The 23,006-nt window shown below is 45.8% G+C and overlaps 1 protein-coding gene across 1 annotated transcript; it reads left to right on the top strand.

Moving 5' to 3' along the window:
- The first annotated feature begins 7,685 nt into the window (after nucleotides 1–7,685).
- Nucleotides 7,686–21,288, top strand: LOC138645634 (guanylate-binding protein 1-like). Its single transcript, XM_069735080.1, has 11 exons — nucleotides 7,686–7,805; nucleotides 10,056–10,235; nucleotides 10,391–10,518; nucleotides 11,807–11,916; nucleotides 13,783–13,970; nucleotides 14,070–14,318; nucleotides 14,961–15,241; nucleotides 15,755–15,967; nucleotides 16,422–16,524; nucleotides 19,153–19,346; nucleotides 20,342–21,288. Exons 1-11 carry the CDS (start codon nucleotides 7,790–7,792, stop codon nucleotides 20,579–20,581), a joined length of 1,902 nt encoding a protein of 633 aa, XP_069591181.1. The 5' UTR covers nucleotides 7,686–7,789; the 3' UTR covers nucleotides 20,582–21,288.
- Nucleotides 21,289–23,006: the final 1,718 nt, after the last annotated feature.

Raw genomic sequence — 23,006 nt, 5'->3', positions numbered from 1 at the left:
TGGCCCCCTAGATTGACTCCATACACAGTAGCATAATGCACCAAATAGTTCACAATATAGTATAATGCAAACCCCATTCGCAGACTCTATAGCATATGGCAGCCCCCATAGGCAGACACTGAAATAAAGCAGCACCCCCATATAGCAGACCATGTAATAAGGCAGCACCCCTATAGGCAGACCCTGTAATAAGGCAGCACCCCCATAGTCAGACCCTGTAATGAGGCAGCACCCCCATAGTCAGACCCTGTGGGCGGCCTCTGTCTATCATGGAAATCCAAGTCGCTGATTGGTCGTGGCTGTTTTGCCGCGACCAATCAGCGACGGGCACAGTCCGGCGGCAAAATGGCCGCTCCTTCCTCCCCGCAGTCAGCGCCTGATCCATAGTCAGCACTCACACAGGGTTAATGGCAGCGCTAAGGGACCGCGTTATGCCGTGGTGTAACGCACTCCATTCACGCTGCTATTAACCCTGTGTGACCAACTTTTTACTATTGATGCTGCCTATGCAGCATCAATAGTAAAAAGATCTAATGTTAAAAATAATAAAAAATCGTTATATACTCACCGTCCGTCGGCCCCTCGGATACAGAACAGGCCTTTCCCGCTCCTCGCGACGCCCCAGTGACCGCTCCATGCATTGCGATCTCGCGAGATGATGACGTAGCGGTTTCGCGAGTTTACATAATCTCTGTACATACTGAAAAAAAGACCTTCTGCAGGTGGGTGCCGCCGTGTCACCTGCGCTGCAGCATAATCGCATGTTTTCTGTGTAGCTAAGAAATGTGCCTGATGTTTTCCTGAGTATAAAAAAATCCATTTTAAAATGGAGCCCGCCGCACCTGCACAGTAGCAGCTGTCAGTGCTATTGGTTAATATAGGTGATCTGATAGCTGCTACTGCACATGCACCGGCGGCGCCATCTTGCTAGAGAAGGAAAAATAATTTACTCCTCCAAAATGGCACCGCCGGCGCATGTGCATTAGCAGCTATCGGATCACCTATATTCACCAATACTGTAGCTGCTACTGCGCAGGTGCGGCAGGCACCATTTTAAAATGTATTTTTTATATTCAGAATCCCAGAATCCCAGAATCCCTCAATGTCTGTCTGCTATTTCATCCTTCTTCTCCACTAGATTTCTAAAACTTAACATGGACAAAACAGAATTCATCATCTTTCCCCCATCTCACGCGATCTCCCCAACGAACCTATCCATTACAGTAAACGGCTGCCCACTCTCCCCAGTCCCACAAGCCCGCTGTCTTGGGGTAATCCTTGACACTGATCTCTCCTTTAAACCACATATCCAAACCCTTTCCACTTCCTGCCGCCTCCAACTCAAAAATATTTCACGGATCCGCACATTCCTAAACCAAGAATCTGCAAAAACCCTAGTCCATGCCCTCATCATCTCCCGCCTTGACTACTGTAACCTCCTGCTCTGTGGCCTACCCTCTAACACTCTTGCACCCCTCCAATCTATTCTAAACTCTGCTGCCCGACTAATCCACCTGTCCCCCCGCTATTCCCCGGCCTCTTCCCTCTGTCAATCCCTGCACTGGCTCCCCATCACACAGAGACTCCAGTACAAAAGCCTAACCATGACATATAAAGCCATCCACAACCTGTCTCCTCCATACATCTGTGACCTCGTCTCCCGGTACTTTCCTGCACGCAACCTCCGATCCTCACAAGATCTCCTTCTCTACTCCCCTATTATCTCCTCTTCCCACAATCGCATACAAGATTTCTCTCGTGCATCCCCCCTACTCTGGAATGCTCTACCACAACATATCAGACTCTCGCCTACCATCGAAACCTTCAAAAAGAACCTGAAGACCCACCTCTTCCGACAAGCCTACAACCTGCAGTAACCACCGATTGACCAAACCGCTGCACGGCCAGCTCTACCCTCACCTACTGTATCCTCACCCATCCCTTGTAGATTGTGAGCCCTCGCGGGCAGGGTCCTCTCTCCTCCTGTACCAGTTGTGACTTGTATTTTTCAAGATTATTGTACTTGTTTTATTATGTATACCCCTCCTCACATGTAAAGCGCCATGGAATAAATGGCGCTATAATAATAAATAATAATAATAATAATAATAATATTCCTCAGGAAAACATCAAGCACATTAACTACACAGTAAACATGCGATTATGATGTAGCGCAGGAGCCACGGTCGGCACCTAACAGCAGGTTTTTTTTTTTCTTCAGTATGTACAGATATTCATTATGTAAACTAGGGGGTGGATCAGTGACCTGTCAGCAGTCTGCACTATGAATACTTAACCAGACCAAGACATGAAGACCCGCCCCGGATCACGAGCATATCATTAACTGAAAATAAAGATTAACCCCTATCCAACATCGGGTGTAATAGTACGCCGATGTCGGACTCCCTCTGTCAGGAAAATTAGGTATTTGATTGTGTATTATCACGCACACTGAGCTCTGCTAAGTCCCTTACAGCGGACAAGACACACGCTGCCAGCTATTCTAACCCCCCCCCTCTTCTCTCGCTGCCTGCTGCTTATATGTGTGTAACTCAAAACCCCCACTAGAATCACTGAAGTTTTATGGTTCTACACTGCAAATTCCAGACTGAAAACTACTCATCCCTCCTACCATCTAGTACGAGTTGGTTCTGGTGTGAAAACCCTGAGCTTCTTTGTTCTATTAAAGTTATATATCGCGGCACCGATTTGGGCTAGACAGATAAGAATTCTATATTCCGGATGTCCATTGATAGACCTATCATCCACTGAAAGCGCGAGCAGCTAAACGCAATGAGTGCACAGTGCGGATTTCTCAGTAAGCAGTTCAGGTAATTGCTCCATATTTACACTTAAAAGAACACCCCTGACTTGGGGAACATCATGAGCCTCGTGTCTTACTTACACGAGGTTCATACAGCAAGATATACGTAAAAAATGTTTTTCACATCCTGAGAAAAGAGGAGTGCATGTTATAACTAAGCCCACTTAGTGATGTCATGACAAGAGGGCATGTCTTACACTGCTGAGTTGTAAGTTAGTCTTGGCCCAGGAAGTGAGCTAACAACAGCCCGGCAAAGCAGTTCTAATGCACCTGGATGTATCTCCTGAGCACACGGCCACCATGATAATATGGAATGATCTGAAAGACCTGGAAGTGTTCTCTTTTCAATGTTAATCCTATTTTATTTGTAATCTGTAATGCACACATGAATTGTCTTCTTCATAATATCTTAACACCTAAACACTGCCTACCTTTTTTTGGAGTAAAATATACAAAATTACTAGCTTGTCTCTTCTGCTCTATACGAACTGTCGCATCCTCTGAAGTAAATTACGCTACTGATTTTGGTTGGCTCCGAACCCGTTAACCCTTGTGGAATCAGAGCTGGTGGCAGCAAACTTTGTTCTGTGCGTTTGGGAATCTTTGTAGCGACGGTGGCGTTGATAATTATTGTTCCCGCCTGAGTGGCAGTAGTTATATTGCCATCACTGCAAAGTGCCCAATAGCCAGTACATAGCAGGCAGCCTTTCTGGTGACTAATTACCCTGGGTGCAGTACCTAATCTGACCTGAGGGTAAGGGGGCGCCAGAGAGTTGCAAGTTCCAAATCAGAACTGGGAAGTGGGATATAGATAAATCCCCTTCAGAAGGAACCAGGGGTAATCAAACAACCCAATTTGTTTGTGACAAATTGGTGTGAGTAGTGGGGTAGATAAAGATATCCTCCCCGGGATTCCTGACATATTGCTGGGATCCATGACATATTGTTAGCAGCACGGTTTGAATCGTGACACGCTCCTTTTGATGTGGGCTCCGGCGGTGAGCCCACATCTTTCCCGGGACATGTCAGCTGTTTTGAACAGTTGACATGTGCCAACAATAGCCGCAGGTGGAATGGTGATCCACCCGCAGCAATTAACCAGTTAAATGCCGCTGTCAAACTTTGACAGCAGCATTTAACAAGCGCTTCCGACAATCACTCCAGAAATACGCACACCAGTAACCCGTGTCACGTGATCACGGGTCACTGGTGTGTTGGCATGACAACCAGGTTTCCTGGAGACCTCTATGGTTGTCAGTGCCGAATTGCTGTGAGCGCCACCCAGTGGTCAGCGCTCATAGCAAGTGAGTAACTCTGCTATATAGAGGTGATCTGATCATCACCTGCATGTAGCAGAGCTGATCGGGTTGTGGCAGCTTCTAGTCTCCCATGGAAGCTATTGAAGCATGCCAAAAGTAAAAAGAAAATATTTTTAAAAATATTAAAAAAAAAGTTAAACACCCCGCTCAAAATAAAACAATAAAAATAAAATCAAACATATACATATTTAGTATCACCGTGTTCAGAATCTCCCAATCTAACAATAAAAAAAGGATTAACGACGTAGCGAGAAAAAAGTCAACACGCCAGAAATAAGCTTTTTTGGTCACCACGACATTGCATTAAAAGATCGTATCTGCACCAAAATGTTATAATTTAAAACATCAGCTCGGCAAATAAGTCCTCACCCAACCTGAGATCACAAAAAAATGGAGACGCTACGGGTATTGGAAACTGGCGCAACTTTTTTTTTTTAAACAAAGTTTGGCATTTTTTTTCACCACTTAGATAAAAAAAAGAACCTAGGCATGTTGGGTGTCTATGAACTCGTAATGACCTGGAGAATCATAATGGGAGGTCAGTTTTAGCATTTAGTGAACCTAGTAAAAAAGCCAAACAAAAAAACAGTGTGGGATTACCCCTTTTTTGCAATTTCACCGCACTTGGAATTTTTTTCCTGTTTTCCAGTACACGACATGGTAAAACCAATGGTGTCATGCAAAAGGACAACTCGTCCCGCAAAAAACAAGCCCTCACATGGCCATATTGACGGCAACATAAAAAGTTATGGCTCTAGGAAGGAGGGGTGTGAAAAATGAAAACTCAAAACCGAAAAAAACCTAGGGGGTGAGGGGTTAAAAAACAACCACAAGACAGATTTCATCGCCAGGTATCAGTGTAAGGCCGGGGTCACACTTGCATGTGCAATATGAGAAACTCGCGCATGTCTCTCACATCAATTCCTGGCGGCGGTTCGGACCGGAGCGTTCAGCTGCATAGAAAATACATGCAGTCGCATGCTCCGATCCCGAGAGCCGATGGCAGTGCTAGGAGTGGATGCGCGAGTTTCTCACATTGCACACACAAGTGTAACCCCGGCTTTATCAGTATAATGGCACCGACCTGACACTGTAGGTTACTGTGCACAGTCCTGATGACAGGTTCCAGTTAATAATTCAGATTATTACATCATTTTTTTCCCTTTGTGACATGTTAGGGTATGTTTCCACGTTCAGGAAACGCTGCGTGTTTGATGCTGCATAAAGACGCAGCATCCAGATGTTACAGCATAGTGGAGGGGATTTAATGAAATCCCGTCTCCACTATGCGTGGCAACACGCATCCGGCGGCCTTGCGATTCCGGACATGTGGCGCGTCTTTTTAGATCGCAGCATGTCCGTTTACCTTGCGGCGACTCTGCGACGCCGCAAGGTATAACACAGGGCCCTATGTGTGGGGTGCGATGATTCCGGATGTGTGCAATAAACACATCCGGCATCATCGCGTCTCCAGAAGGGGGCGGAGCGAGTTCGCCGCTCCGTCAAAACCGCCGGCCATCCTGAACGTGGACACGTACCCTAACATTTTATCTTCCTGTTGGATGGGGCTGGTCTTTTTCCTAGTGAGCTGACGTTTTTATCGATATCAGCTTTGTGTACTTACGACGCTTTCATTGCTCGATATTACATTTTCTCAGGGAGGTGAAGTGACCAAATAACTCACAATTGTAGCATCTTCATTTCTCTTTACTGTGTTTATTGATTGGGTTAATTAATTAGGGATTTTGATAGATCAGACTTTTACAATCGCAGTGATACCACACACGTATATATATATTTTTTCCTTTATTTTTAACGGAGAAAAAGGGGAATGATTTGAATTTTTCCATTTGAAAAAAAGTTTTATCTTCATTTTTTACATTATTTTTAGTCCCTTTAGAGAACCGGAACGTGCGGGCGTTTACTTTTAGTATATACTGTAATACCACAGCTTGCAGTATATCAGGACAATCTTGATCTTCTTTGGAGCTCGTCGGTCCCCCTAGATCGCGTTGTGGGGGTGTCGATGGGAGATTGATGCCAGCTATATAGTCGGTCAATCATTCCTGCACGCGGCTCCTGGTGTCCACAATCAACATTCAAAATGCTTCTCTGAAAAACAAGTTTCCCTCCTCCTCCTCCTCTGAGAGATTTCATAACCTCTGAGGAAAACAAGAAGCCATAACAGTATAAATGACAGAAATCACTGACCTCCATCTCCTATCAGTGACCCCCGGCCTCCTCCTCTCCACAGGCCTAAATCTGACTGGTCGCCATAGTGACACCACAGCACTCACTGTCACAAGATGGCTGCTGGCCTTATGTTTCAACATCCTTAGCTGGGACTTGTAGTGCTTGTGAACAGAGCACATTACTACAGGCATCGTCACCTGGAAAGCTGCTGCAGCAGCAGCAGCAGCACTCCTCCTCCTCCTCCTCCTCCTCCTCCTCCTCATCATCCTCCTCACAGTGAGGCTGTAAAACCTCTGCTTGCTGCCATTGACTGCTGCTCCTAACATCCTGTTCTGGGGTCACCTGACCGCTGAGGCCTGTGATTGGCTGCAGAGATAGAATGTCTTCTAGTCACCTGACCTAGAGAAGACATTATGTGGCCTAAACTACAATGCTGCACATATAAGACCGGCGGAAAACAGTATATGGCACAAAGTAATGTCGTTCTGAGGTTCTGCAGCAGCTGAGGTGTATCATAAGGTTCTGCACCAGGTGAGAGGGTAATTTGAGGTTCTGCAGCTGCTGAGATTTACTGCGATGTTCTGCAGCAGCTGAGGTATGTATTATGTGGTTCTGCAGCAGCTGAGGTGTATAAGGGGATGTGCACACGTTGCAGATTTCCTGCGGATCCGCAGCGTTTTTTTCCGCGCAGAAACGCTGCAGATCCGCAAGTGATTTACAGTACAATGTAAATCAATGGTAAAAAAAAAATGTTGTGCAAATGGTGCGGAAAAATCTGCACCGAAAACGCAGCAGATTCAAAAAAGGAGCATGTCAATTCTGTTTGCGGATCTGCAGTGTTTCTGCTCCCATTCCATAATAGAAATCTGCAGGGGGAAAAATACATGAAATCCGCAGTAAATCCGCAACAAAAATGCACAAATCCGCAAAAAAAGCGCAGATTTTGACCTGCATTTTCTGCCAAGAGATGCAGAATCCGCACAGAAAATTCCACAGGCAGATCCGCAACGTGTGCACATAGCCTTATGAGGTTCTGCAGAAGCTGAGATATACTGTGATGTTCTGCAGCAGCTGAGGTGTATTATGAGGTTTTGCACCAGATGAGATGTAATATGAGGTTCTGCAGCAGCTGAGATTTACTGTGATGTTTTGCAGCAGATGAGGTATGTATTATGTGGTTCTGCAGCAGCTGAGGTATATTATGAGGTTCTGCAGCAGCTGAGGTGTATGATGAGTTTCTGCAGCAGATGAGATATACTGTGATGTTCTGCAGCAGCTGAGGTTAGTGGCACAGACTTGCCTATGGTTTGCATTGAGGCGTGATACTCTAATCAGGATGTGACCTCCTCCTCACCCTCCTTTTACTTTCCGTCTCCTCCGTTTTGCACATTCGTTTCTCGAACGGCAGAGGATCAGGATCTCCGAGTCTTCGCCCTTCGTTCCAGACACCGCCATGCTGGGAGCCTCCGGTAATCGCACTCGTTATTTAGGGCCCTTCTCCAGTCAGTTTTATGTCTTATGAGGGAACCTTGTCTGATGGTGGGATGTAGCAGAGCTGAGCTTGTCATTTGACATTACAGATATTACTCGTGTAGTGTTATCACAATGGGGAGCACCGAACGACAAACTCGGCTCTGCTGCACCTGTTCGCCGGGTGACCTCTGCTCAGAGCGACGATGGCTCACATTCTGTACTGATTGTCTGGAGGTCGGTAACGTGAGGACACGAGACAATAAAGTGATGGGTGCAGCAACGAGGACGAGGGACTAATATTTATAGACATAGGGCCCAAGAATCAGCCATTGGCTCTGCTGAGTGTTGTAGTCCTTCTTTGACCTGAACTTTGATCATTCTCCTTTCACTTTCTCTTTCACTCTGAGTATGGAGATCAGCACTCCTTAACTCTTCACATGCTGACTGCACCTTTCCTTTAGCAAACGCTGAATATCACATAAATAAGATTTTCTGTTGTTTCTCGTCCTTTTCCCTGGAACGTCGCATCCGTAACATTCGTACCCCCACAATTCCATGTTTGTTTTGAGCTGTTAACCCGGTGATTGAGCGATTCACAGTCACATATGAGGTGCTGAGGCTCAATGTTGAATCTCGGTGTTGAAGCTCGGCACTGAAGTTCGGCACTGAAGCTCGGTGTTGATTCTCACTGCTTAGGCTCGGTGTTGAGGCTTGGCGCTGTGGCTCGGCCCTGATGCTCAGTGTTGAGGCTCGGTGTTGAAGCTCGGCATTAAAGCTTAGCGCTGAGGCTCACTGCTGAGGCTCTTTATTGAAGCTTGGCGTTGATGCTCAGTGCTGTGGCTCGTTGTTGAAGCTCGGCACTGAGGCTTGGCGTTAAAGCTCAGTGCTGAGGCTCGTTGTTGAAGCTCGGTGCTGAGGCTTGGTGCTGAGGCTCGACGTTGAAGCTCGGTGCTGAGGCTCGGCATTGAAGCTCAGTGCTGAGGCTCGGTGCTGAGGCTCGTTGTTGAAGCTCGGCCCTGAGGCTTGGTGCTGAGGCTCGTTGTTGAAGCTCGGCCCTGAGGCTCGGCGTTGAAGCTCGGTGCTGAGGCTCGGCGTTGAATCTCGATGCTGAGGCTAGGTTCTGGCATTATCTTTAATGAGAGGCAAAGTTTATTCCGGTCTCAGAATGTATTAGTGTAAGTGACCACATCTATGGTGACATCTTGTAGTAACGACATGACTCGGGGTTCTGCGCTCTGTGATAATCAGACAGAAATTGGCATCTTTAGTCGTTCAGTTCCTATCCAGATGTTTTTGCAATGACAGTCTTCTTTTCTTCTTCATCAGGTGTTACAGGTCCTCATGAAGTCAGTGGCATCACTTCTTTAGAATTCCACAGCTAGAACAGGTCACTGTTGGCCCCACACAGGCCGGGTTCTCTATGAACCTGTGCTCCACAGAACTTGCCAACACTAAACTCCGCTCAGTAACACAACTTGCAGTGCATACACAGGGCCAAAACGTTAGTGACCCTCATCCTATCTTAATGAGCTCCGGACCCCACATAACACAGTTCTGCTCCGTAAAATACACCTCACTGGCCACACCACAAACCTCAGGACAGTCGATCACACCCTACACACTGTCCACCAGCTTCTCTCAGACTAGTGTTCCACACTTTCCCTATTCCACTAAGTTGTACCCTCCTCCAGGTATGTATCTAACTAGGCTTATGTCCTTCACTGCCCAAACAGACTTCCCAGAACCAAGCCTTTCCCTGTGTTACAATGCAGTCCACCACGCCACCTCACTGCAGCCCATTACTCACAACAGTAATTAATTTCTTGGTCAACTCAGCATCTGCTCTTCAGACCTCATTTTGAAATGTCAGCATCATGGATGGGGCCAAGAAAAAATTATGACATAGGATGAACAGTGCAACGCTCTCCAAGCCACATCAGATAATCCGCATTCTGCCCCTTAACGCCAAAACGCACCTTACATTCTTGCCATATCATTCTGGCGCAGCACAACACATACCCAATAGTCAAGTGGTAAATGACAACATGACCCAAATGACTGCGTATATTGGGGTGGAAATCATACCACGAAGAGACAGCACTAATCTCTCTGAGATAAAGGGCCACTCTGTACAAAGAGAACCTGTTTACAAAAATGTACATAAACTAGATATAGTGTAATAATATAATTTATTATCGATGTGTTTAACGCTATGATTCCTATTACCACTCGCTTCATTACTGCAGCTATGATGGACAACCCGGTGTGTCTGATCGAGAACACAAAGGAAGGAAAGCTGATGGTGAATCCCGAGGCCGTAAAATTCCTGACAAAGATCATCCAGCCGGTGGTGGTGGTGTCAATAGTCGGCTTATACCGAACGGGGAAGTCCTACCTGATGAACAAGTTAGCTGGAGCCAAGAAAGGTGGGGAGCTCACTGAAGAAGTAGATCATCAATCCAAATCATAGCATATATTGGTTTACACAAAAAAATCACCAAAATCCATGTACATGAAGAGTTAGATTTATGTAGTTACTCAAAAAAGGAAACCATTCATTCTCAATAATTCATTTCCATAGGCTTTAACCTGGGTTACAATGTCCAAGCCGAGACCAAAGGCATCTGGATGTGGTGCGTTCCTCATCCTACAAAGCCAGACCACGTGCTGGTTCTGCTAGACACTGAAGGTCTAGGTGATGTGGAAAAGGTATGGTAGTCTAGGGGTTCACGCTCTTTGGTAGTCACTGGGGTTCACACAGGCACGGGTTTTTAGGATCTAACAGGGTAAAGTTTATTTTCTTGCCTAATCTTTCAAAATAAAGTAAAGAGCTTTTCTTTTGCAAGAATATTCAATAACAAAAACTGTCCTTTCTCGGGGTAGGCACCATAAAGTAGCACGGTCTCACCCACCCAGCAGTACAGGCACCACGTATGCTCAGGCACAGTCTGGTATTGGTCTTTTCCTCTCCAACAGGACAGACCACACCTGAGCCAACCCAGCTGCCTTATAGAGGACCTGCAAGCCCTGGGCTGGAATGCATGAGAGCGACCTTCCCACCCAAGCTCTTTTGGTCACTGAAATCCCAGACCCAAGATCTGGTGCACTAAAATTCCTCTCAGTAACTTGTTACCAGAGCACTCTTTTCTGGGACTTACATCACCCTGTCGACCCACATCGATGACACATGCCTTCTATCCAGGACTTTACCTCCTGTTTCCCTACAGTAAATATAGTTTTCCATGATCAGCTCTTGGACAACAGGAGAAACCACACACATATTCAGATCCTGGTTATGGGCACTAGATTCTGTGATGGGACGTTGATCAAGGAAACTAGTCTGATTGCCACATGTGGAGTCATTAAGGAATTTTTTGTCTGCCTCATGGGGTTTTTGCCTTCCTCTGGATCAACAGGCTATAGGTTCAACTCAAAGGACTTAAGTCTACCTTTAACCAAAACTATGAAACTATGGTCTTCAAGGAGGTCTCAAATTCAGTGGATTTTGAGATCCCGAGTAACATAGTTATTAAGGTTGAAGGAAGACTTTAGGTCCATCTAGGTCAACCCATAGCCTAACCTAACATGCCCTAACATGTTGATCCAGAGGAAGGCAAAAAAAATCATGTGACAAAGAATAAGCTCCACACTGGGGAAAAAAATTCCTTCCCGACTCCACATACGGCAATCAGACTAGTTCCCTGGATCAACGCCCTATCAAGGAATCTAGTGTATATAACTTGTGGCGTGGTGGGATCATTCTCAATTATTATCATTATTCTTATTAGAATGTCATCTAATCATTAATAACTTAGGGATGGAAAAATAACAAGAGTGATGTTTAGAGCATAAGGATATACGATATGCAGGTTATTTGATTCCTGAGTGATCATGTCTTTACCTTGGTTGTATGGAAGTCACAGGAAGACAGATCTTGGTAATCCACACGTCATTCATGAATTATCTGTGACCAAGAGACTTTTTTTTTTCTTAAAAGGGAGACAAGAAAAATGACATCTGGATCTTCAGCCTCGCCGTCCTCCTGAGTAGTGCCCTGGTGTATAACAGCAAGGGTACAATCGACCAAGATGCCATAGACAAGCTGAAGTATCCTTCCAAGATGTAACATAGTAACATAGTTAGTAAGGCCGAAAAAAGACATTTGTCCATCCAGTTCAGCCTATATTCCATCATAATAAATCCCCAGATCTACGTCCTTCTACAGAACCTAATAATTGTATGATACAATATTGTTCTGCTCCAGGAAGACATCCAGGCCTCTCTTGAACCCCTCGACTGAGTTCGCCATCACCACCTCCTCAGGCAAGCAATTCCAGATTCTCACTGCCCTAACAGTAAAGAATCCTCTTCTGTGTTGGTGGAAAAACCTTCTCTCCTCCAGACGCAAAGAATGCCCCCTTGTGCCCGTCACCTTCCTTGGTATAAACAGATCCTCAGCGAGATATTTGTATTGTCCCCTTATATACTTATACATGGTTATTAGATCGCCCCTCAGTCGTCTTTTTTCTAGACTAAATAATCCTAATTTCGCTAATCTATCTGGGTATTGTAGTTCTCCCATCCCCTTTATTAATTTTGTTGCCCTCCTTTTTTGTTATATAACAGATTACGCACTTTTCATTTAACAGTGTCTTAAATTGTGATTAATAGTTCTTTTATGTGGAGAAAAAAATTCAGAAACTCGCAAAAAAAGAAAAAGTTTCATTTGCCTCGCCGTCTTGTGAGACGAGTAATGTTTTCATTTTTCCATCTATGGAGTTTGTGCGAGGGCCTGATGTTTTTATTGCAACCATTTTTGGGTGCACATAACATTTGCATGGCTTCTTACTGCAGTTTCACGGGAGTGGGGGGCGGAAAAAAAGCGCAAATCTGAAGTTTTGACTTTTTTTTTTTCTCTCTCTCTCTCTGTGCAGCTTTTACCTCAATCTCCTATGAAGCTCAGTACGTGGCTGGGCTTCACAGGGCTTCCAACATGGCAGCCATGGAGCCAGCAGCCATAGCAGCACTGTTCCTGAGCCCACTCCATACATTTATCCCGACATAGTGTTAAGTCTCCTTGTCTGAGATCAGGAATCCTTCTGCCACTTAATTTTTGTTTCCTTCAAAATGTGCTATCCTATATATGGTCTCCCCTTACGGCACACAAACACCCGTTCACGTACATGTCTGCGACCAACAAGACCATAGGTATTTACTTTGAGTATTTACTTCTCAAGTACTCATCCCTGTCTGTCTAACAATAGTAGGCTACATTTCCCTGTGTCCGCTAACTCCCCCCCTCCATACTGGGCTGGTTCCAATAATTAACCCTGGCTGCAGCTATCCCACTGTTGCAACACTCGAACCAGATAAAACTACATTTAAAACGGCACAATGCATTATATAACCATAAGAGAGGTGTGGGCAGCTTCTTGTCTCCTTTTCAGTGGGACATTATTTACAGTCTATGCTGGGAAGGGGGTAAAACTCTAATTGACTGATGATGATTTAGCACTACTGACCCAATTCACCATTTTATGTAAAAAAAAAAAAGTTCAACCAGAATGACCATGCAATTAATTATGCAAAAATTCTATTGCATAACCAAACTAGCATTATTTCACTCCCTTACACTGCTTGCCATCTTTGTAGGAGCGCAGTTCAAAAGTTGCCCTTCGAATGGTCAAATGTCAATAAAATTCATATAACAGTTGGCCAAAATGAGCAATTTCCAACATAATGGATGATCATCAACCTTTCCATTGAATTTTGACCGATGCCCAACCAACGAATATTGTTATCATTCAAAACACCGATCGGGTGTTTTTTTTTCCACTGATGATAACCACTGGCTACATCATCAGAAAAAAAAAATCCAAAAGTCAGTGAGGTCTGAGTTTTGCCTAATGGGGGGTTCAGACATTTTGTAAGATAACGGCCATTATCCTGCATTTCCTTATCCATCGTGAATAGATTTGTGGGGGATCTGGCAGAACTGATCAAGGTGAAATCTCATGACAATGAGGACGAGGAGGCGGAATTCTCCCTGCATTTCCCCATCTTCATCTGGGCCGTGAGAGATTTCCATTTGAAGCTGAACGTTGACGGGAAACCGATCACGGAGGATGAATATCTGGACAACGCTCTGAAGCTGCGAAACCGTAAGTAACGAGATGACCCCTGTAGATAAAGGAGCGGATTACAGGGGCAGCAATCAATGATGACTTCTCTCTCCATCACATTTCTCTTCTTCACGGCAGCGGAAAAAACAATCCGAGACGAGGATTTTAACAGACCCAGGAAACGCCTGCGCATGTACTTCGGGAAGCGCAAGTGCTTCGTGTTTGATCAGCCATCTGCGAGTACGGAAGATCTGCAGAACATGGACAACATTTCCGAGAGTGAACTGAAACCGGAATTTTTGCAGCAGACAAAGAATTTCTGTGACTATGTCTTCCAGGAAGCCGGAGCGAAGAAAGTGATCGGCAGCGTCACAGTTACAGGAAGCCGTGAGTTATGTCTGTGCAAAAGGGAGTCCATTACTGGAGACTACTACCCCCACCTGAGAGCAGACTACTACCCCCACCTGAGAGGAGACTACTACCCCCACCTGAGAGCAGACTACTACCCCTACCTGAGAGCAGACTACTACCCCTACCTGAGAGCAGACTACCACCCCCACCTGAGAGCAGACTACCACCCCCACCTGAGAGCAAACTACCACCCCCACCTGAGAGCAGACTACCGCCCCCACCTGAGAGCAGACTACCACCCCCACCTGAGAGCAGACTACTACCCCCACCTGAGAGCAGACTACCGCCCCCACCTGAGAGCAGACTATCGCCCCCACCTGAGAGCAGACTATCGCCCCCACCTGAGAGCAGACTACTTCCCCCACCTGAGAGCTGACTACCACTCCCACCTGAGAGCAGACTACTACCCCCACCTGAGAGCAGACTACCAGTCCCACCTGAGAGCAGACTACTACCCCCACCTGAGAGCAGACTACCACCCCCACCTGAGAGCAGACTACTACCCCTACCTGAGAGCAGGCTACTACCCCCACCCGAGAGCAGACTACCAGTCCCACCTGAGAGTAGACTTCTACTTCTAGACTTCATCAGTTCATCCATTCATTCCATTTTTTTCAGAGCTTGGTAAACTGGCGGAGATGTACACTAAGGCGATAATGACGTCCAATATTGCCTGCATGGAGGAAGTGGCCCATACCCTGTCCGACATCGAGAACAAGGCGGCCATCCAGGAGGCTGTGCAATATTATGAGGACAAGATGAAGGAACGCGTCATCTTCCCAACCGACACCCTGAATGAGTTCCTTGAGCTGAGTCGGCAGTGCGAGAACGAAGCTCTTTCTATCTTCTTAAAAAGGTCATTTAAAGACAAAGACCAGAAATTCCTCCAAGAATATATGGTGAGTCCGACACTAGTGATCAACGAATCTGCTGAAATTATGGCCACAAAGTTCGATTCAACATTTTGCTGGAAGGAAATCACAAAAAATTGGATTTAGGTCAAAATATTTTGTAAAATTAGAGAATTAGTTTAGCTTTGAACAGATCCAATCATCTCATCCTAACACCTAAAAATAAAGGTCATAGTTTGTTTCTTTTTATTGGAGATTCACAATCACAGTACTTCCAGTTTCCTCGCAGGTACTCTACACCATGTCCAGGTGACTACCATGATAAGTAGTCAAGAGAAACTTGTATGATCAATACTACGAGAGAAGTGTGTAGGAAAACTGATGTAAAAAAGGCAAAAGTATGACCCACATGTACAATGGGACCTTCATACCAAATCTAGTCCATCTCCAACTGGACCTTAAAAGTCCCAAATTCTCCGTATACGGCTACTGCATTTGGAGCTTGACTCTTAAGACCAACTATTCAGCAAAAATTAGCAGGTTGTGTTTTTCTTCCTTCAGGAACTGATACAACAGAAGAAGAAAGAGTTCTGTGATATGAATGAGGTGAAGTCCCGGGAAGTTTGTGAAGTTCTGATTAAGAAGCATGCCGCGGAGAACCAGGAAGCTTTTTCTAAAGGATCATACAGCGTTCGTGGTGGCCATAGAAAATTCAAGGAAGACTTGAAAGCAATAGAGGAAAAATATAACATGGAACCCAGGAAGGGCATTCAGGTCGGTGGTAGAGAATAACAACTGAACGTTCAATCATCAGAGAGGAGAAAGCTGCTGTTGGACTCTTCTGATAGCAGCTTATCTTCCCTGCAAACAAAAGGATCAGGTGCTGAAACGCCAATGGCTCAGTCCTTCTCTTCTCTGACACCATCTATTCAGGAGAGTCAGGAGGCTTCTATAAACATCAGATGGTTGTCCAGTGCTGCCCTGATCGTCAGGTTCAACGTACTTTCATCTAATATGTGTGGGGACCTTAAGTGTCCAACATGTGTATGATGATGCCTCCAACAAGTGATCGCTGACTCTTTCCAGTTGATCTATTGATCTATTGATGGCCATTGATGCTTCGCGTGATGGACGAGATTCAAATTGGCTTTTCTCATGGTTCAAATAGTTTAGGTGCTCATCATTTCTCCAAAATTTGTTATATTTTTTACATTTCTCATTCATGCAGGCTGAAACTGTGCTCCAGAAATACCTGACTCATTCGAAATCCATTGAAATCAATATTCTGAAGACCGATGAAGCCTTGACTGAGAAAGAGAAGGAGCTTGAAGGTGAAGGATCTCTTATAGTTGTTGGTGTTCTTCTTACAGTCTTGCGAGGATCTTCTGGCTTCTCAATGTTGCGTTCACGATTTCTCTTGTACATTTCTCTGTTCTTCATCCTATGTCAGAGACTCGTATCTTTACATAGTATATCCAAGTAATGGTCCATGTACACGGGTCTAATCCGGCTACATATAACCTTCTTATGGAGCAAAGCTAGAGAAAAGTGGCGCAGAGCGGTAGTCGTGACCGAGCTACTGTCCGGCTTCGCTCTGGCACTTTACAGACAAGGGGTATGCCAGTCCCAGTGTGCTGTAGGGTGTGGGGTGCATCACACTTACTTGTAGGTCACATACCTCCACTTTCTCCAGGTTTCTGTCATCAAGAACCGCTGCACACAATGTATGGGACACCAAGTTCTTTACAACAGTCAAACTTTTACTAAACAGTCCGAGTTCATCAGGTGGGATAGGGCACAGCAAGTCACGTTTTCTTCCTTCTTAGCACAACTCTTCTTAACTCCTGTGCCTAGCTCGTCTTGGACTACCCCCAAGTGCACTGATTCTGTCAGTCTCAGGGATTTCTTGTCCACCTCGGTAGTTCACCTGGAACCGGCCATCCCCTTCCATCTTGGCGGGTCCCTGTCCATCTTCCACTGTACTTCAGAGGACATGATGTGTCCGGCAGCCCCTATGCCGGACCTTAGGCTCCGAGCGTGACAGGAGCGACCGCTCAGAATCCCAGTAATACCACTCACTGCCTGGAACAAGCGACACATGCTGCCCCTAGCAGACCACCACACCTGAACTTGGCCTTCACTAGGCTCTTCGGTAACTGACACTGGACTCCCTCTAACCAGGAAGTGCCCCCCTTTTATCAGCACTGTAACAACCCTGCCGGCATCACTGCATGGCCTTCCATTCCCCACCTGCCTGTTACATCTACTCACTCACCCAGTGCCATGCTGTGAGATCTGTCTGCTGCTGGTTCCATGCCATGTGCTTCATGGCGGCCTGCTCTGTGTACACTTCCTGGCTGTGTGCATAAGGGGGCGGCGCCAGCCATTCCGGATTCTTATTGAGACTGTGTGCACCTCCCTTGGGTGTTCCTGGCCAATAGCCTTGAGGCCTCTGATACTTAAGGCATCCTATCCCATTGGAGGATGCCTGAGCAAACTATTCCCCTCAGTTAGCATTTGCTACTGAGCTGCCAGGTCGTGTCTGTTTCCTGTCTCTGAGTGCTGCAATACTGCAGGCCTTCATCTGTGTTCTGTTTGTGTATCCGTGTCCGTTCCTGTCTGAACTCTGGTCTATGTCCGTCCCTGCTCCTCCTTTGTCATTTGTCATTTCCCACTCTGCTGTGTGTACCTCCGCCTTATCTTCCTGCTCTGCTTGCCACTTTCTGTGGCTCTGCATCTCTGCTCTGTTCTGCCACAACCTGTGGTTCTGTGCCTCTCAGCTTTCCTCACCACAACCTGTGGTTCTGCACTCTTTTACTCTTGGCGTTACCTCCTGCGGTTCTGGCTCTTGGCTCCGCCTCCAGTGTCTCCGCTCTTGGCTCCGCCTCCAGTGTCTCCGCTCTTGGCTCCGCCTCCTGCATCTCAGCTCTTGGCTCTGCCTCCTGCATCTCAGCTCTTGGCTCTGCCTCCTGCATCTCTGCTCTTGGCTCCGCCTCTAACGTCTCCGCTCTTGGCTCCGCCCCCTGCAGCTCCGTCCTTGGCTCTGCCTTCTCCTTCTCTGCTCATAGCTCTGCCTTCTCTTCTCTTAGCTCCACCTTCTACTCTTACTCCACCTCCTGTGATTCTGCTTTGCTTCCACTTTTGCTCTATCTTTATTCTGCTACTTTCCCTACAGGTCTCTACCTGTTCCTTTATATTCTCCAGTCTGAACAGGTTCTTACCTGTTTTCACACATCCACCTGAATACCAGTTCCTACCAGAGTATCAGTCCTGTCTGCCAGTGCCAGCCGTGCCCGCCTGTCTGCCTGAGTGCCAGCCGCGCCCATCTGCCTGCCTGTATCTCCGTCAAGCCAGTCCGCCCGTCAGGGCTTCTGCCATACCCGTCTGTCAGCCAGTGTCACAGCCGTGCCTGCCTGCCCGTGTCTTGTCTCCGGTGGGATCAGCATCCACAGTCCGACTCCACCCTGGAGTGGTACCTGGTAGCTTCCTATTGCACAAGTCTGACCTCACCATCAGAGGCTCCAGCGAACAGCTAGGAAGCTACTTAGTTACGCCCCTTCCAGGGAAGTTCGGTCTGTGGTCCAGTGGGGCCATACCCCCAGGTGCCCGCGCCAACCAGTCTGGGCGCGTGCGTGACAAGCACTCGTACCCACCCACTGGACTAGAGCTATACTTAACCATTTCCTATCTTATACGTTAAACCTATTATCCTTATTCTATATCTTATGCTGTACTCACATTATGCATTAACACTTTACATACTGTACATCACCATAATACATCCCTTCATTAGGAAATCTCCAGGTCGGAGTCCTCAAGAAGAAGTAATATAGTAGGAAAATATAAAACTCTTGTGCAGAGTATGTCCCTTTGTCTAGAAACCTGTGTAGGGATGAGGCGGACAATATGGCGCCCTACTTCAGGCAAAGCCGTCCTATCTTCAATTCTTCTCTCTACAGAGGAGAAGGCAAAGAAAAAAATTGAAGAGATGGAGCAAAAAGTGCGTGAAATGAATGAATCCCAGAAGAATCAGAAGCTTGAAGACGAGAAGGCGTATATAGGGAACCACGTTATGGGCGCGTTTGAAAAATTTGCCGAAGAAAATAGATTGATGGCTGCTCAACTTCAACGAGCTATTGCAGACAAGGAGAGGGTGAGTGCTGTGTCCTTGTACTGTACGAATGAGGCAGGAGACATTAATAACGCCATTAATTCCTAATAACTCCTTCAGCGGCAGCCAGATGTAGTCATTGATCAGACAGTTTCGTTCACTGTGTAACAGCTGCTACCAGGAACTGGAGATCAAGAGTGTAGTCAAGAGAAGGAGCTGATCTGCAGCACCCATCAGCGACCACTACACACTGAAAGAAGCTGCACTGATCAGATCTGGTCCAAGTTTTACAGCCTGACATTATAGAGAAGATGGAGAAACTTTTTTTTTCTCTCTCGTCGTACGAGAAAATTGGATTGTACTCTGATAAAACTCTGATCAAAGTGTGATTAGCATACTCGGACAGATTTCCTCGGATGTGGAGAATTCGGTGGTGTGACCCTAGGCTTAATACTGTGTTCTCACATGGTCAAATATTATCAGCAATTAGACTTTTTTTAGATAATTTTAAACATTTTTTTATTACGTTGGTTGTTTTTTTTAAATCTTTTATACTTTAGTCCCACTGTTAAACTATTGTTCAACCCCAGCTTAATCGATTGAGGGCCCCAATTGTTATAAAAACAATGTCTACTCACCTCGAGCGCAGCATCGCTTTTCCCGGTGAGTAATGTAAATTTTTGCCCCACGTAATCTCTGCAGCCGATGAGTGGCTGCGGTTTAGCTGCAGCATTTACTATTTCATCAGAGCAGATGATTGGCTGCAGCGGTCACAACAAGTTATGTCACTATCTGGGAAAAATGGGGCTGATGCTGGCGGAACACCATTGGAGGTCACTGTAAGGCTCCCAACTGACATAGCAAGTGGTGGTTGGGTGACAGAGCGAGCAGCATCCTGAGGGTTAAGCTGCCCGGATAGGGACTGGCGCTGACTCATTCTCTAAGACCCCCGATAACACGACACCTTGCCTGACTTATACTTAGTGGACGCTCTATTACCGTAGCTTTATACTCAGCCATTCTTATTGTGTGCATAGGAGCGGGATTCTTACGAGAGACAAGGATTTCAGAAACAAGCCAACATGTACCAAGCGCAGATCAAGGACTTGCAGGTGGAGGAGGAGAAGAAGATGGAAGAGCATCAATGGTATACGCCCGTCCTTGACAAGTTGAAGAACGTGGTCTCTGCTGTTGCCCCCTCACTTATCGAAATGGCGGGAACCATGATCCACGCTAAAGCCGGCCAGATGTATAGAGAATACAAAATGTGGAAATAATTAATATAAAATCACAAAACATCGAGTTCACCCATTCAGACCCTGCAAAATTCTACCCACACCCAAGTGCCGTAAAGCCCTCCAGTGGGGCAGCCCCTCATCTGCTGCCCAGAAGGCAACGCAACTGGTAAAGACGTCTTCTGTCCTGTGTACACAGCTCCGCTCGCGCCTCCTTCTGACACCTCAATGTGTCATGCTTAGATCCGCTGTTGTAACCCAAACCTCGTGGGCCCCAATGCGAAATCTCCAACAGGGCCCCTACGTATCAGGCGTCTCTGGTACGATGAGTCATCTCCAACAATCGGAAGGGACCTCCTGGAACCTGGTTGTGACTGCCGCCCCTATGCACCGGTGTAGATCTTCTCATTTACAGGGTGTGTGGACGTATGCATCCACACCAGCTCCGCGATATGTTGTCCGTAGGTGCCTCTTTGAACTTCAGATAGGGGGCATTTAATTACATGATTGGTGAGACCCCTCATTACTAATGACATACGGCTGTGACCCTTATCTCTATATGTGCAGAATAACAATCACTGATTACACTTTTATAATCGTTCTTCACTTAGTAACTATGCTACATATATGACTACTGGCTGTATACGACGTGACATGGACCTCACACATCATCAGTAGCCAAACAATCAGCTGCTGAGAGATTAAATGTTTCTGCACACGGAGGAATAAAGTACTGAATGTTTACTTTACTTCAACTATATCAATAGTAAAAGAATAAAAACTGAAAATGTAGGCCCCTTAAAAAATAGTGAGGAAAGAATGGTTGTAGATGACGAGGAAAAAGCTAACATATTAAACACCTTCTTCTCCACGGTATTCACGGTGGAAAATGAAATGCTAGGTGAAATCCCAAGAAACAATGAAAACCCTATATTAAGGGTCACCAATCTAACCCAAGAAGAGGTGCGAAACCGGCTAAATAAGATTAAAATAGATAAATCTCCGGGTCCGGATGGCATACACCCACGAGTACTAAGAGAACTAAGTAATGTAATAGATAAACCATTATTTCTTATTTTTAGGGACTCTATAGCGACAGGGTCTGTTCCGCAGGATTGGCGCATAGCAAATGTGGTGCCAATATTCAAAAAGGGCTCTAAAAGTGAACCTGGAAATTATAGGCCAGTAAGTCTAACCTCTATTGTTGGTAAAATATTTGAAGGGTTTCTGAGGGATGTTATTCTGGATTATCTCAATGAGAATAACTGTTTGACTCCATATCAGCATGGGTTTATGAGAAATCGCTCCTGTCAAACCAATCTAATCAGTTTTTATGAAGAGGTAAGCTATAGGCTGGACCACGGTGAGTCATTGGACGTGGTATATCTCGATTTTTCCAAAGCGTTTGATACCGTGCCGCACAAGAGGTTGGTACACAAAATGAGAATGCTTGGTCTGGGGGAAAATGTGTGTAAATGGGTTAGTAACTGGCTTAGTGATAGAAAGCAGAGGGTGGTTATAAATGGTATAGTCTCTAACTGGGTCGCTGTGACCAGTGGGGTACCGCAGGGGTCAGTATTGGGACCTGTTCTCTTCAACATATTCATTAATGATCTGGTAGAAGGTTTACACAGTAAAATATCGATATTTGCAGATGATACAAAACTATGTAAAGCAGTTAATACAAGAGAAGATAGTATTCTGCTACAGATGGATCTGGATAAGTTGGAAACTTGGGCTGAAAGGTGGCAGATGAGGTTTAACAATGATAAATGTAAGGTTATACACATGGGAAGAAGGAATCAATATCACCATTACACACTGAATGGGAAACCACTGGGTAAATCTGACAGGGAGAAGGACTTGGGGATCCTAGTTAATGATAAACTTACCTGGAGCAGCCAGTGCCAGGCAGCAGCTGCCAAGGCAAACAGGATCATGGGGTGCATTAAAAGAGGTCTGGATACACATGATGAGAGCATTATACTGCCTCTGTACAAATCCCTAGTTAGACTGCACATGGAGTACTGTGTCCAGTTTTGGGCACTGGTGCTCAGGAAGGATATAATGGAACTAGAGAGAGTACAAAGGAGGGCAACAAAATTAATAAAGGGGATGGGAGAACTACAATACCCAGATAGATTAGCGAAATTAGGATTATTTAGTCTAGAAAAAAGACGACTGAGGGGCGATCTAATAACCATGTATAAGTATATAAGGGGACAATACAAATATCTCGCTGAGGATCTGTTTATACCAAGGAAGGTGACACGCACAAGGGGGCATTCTTTGCGTCTGGAGGAGAGAAGGTTTTTCCACCAACATAGAAGAGGTTTCTTTACTGTTAGGGCAGTGAGAATCTGGAATTGCTTGCCTGAGGAGGTGGTGATGGCGAACTCAGTCGAGGGGTTCAAGAGAGGCCTGGATGTCTTCCTGGAGCAGAATAATATTGTATCATACAATTATT

This window comes from Ranitomeya imitator, chromosome 7 (genome assembly GCF_032444005.1).
Source record: "Ranitomeya imitator isolate aRanImi1 chromosome 7, aRanImi1.pri, whole genome shotgun sequence".
In the NCBI taxonomy this organism is placed as follows: domain Eukaryota; kingdom Metazoa; phylum Chordata; class Amphibia; order Anura; family Dendrobatidae; genus Ranitomeya; species Ranitomeya imitator.
Note: the sequence above shows the minus strand (reverse complement) of the source record. Positions and strands in the feature narration are given on the sequence as shown.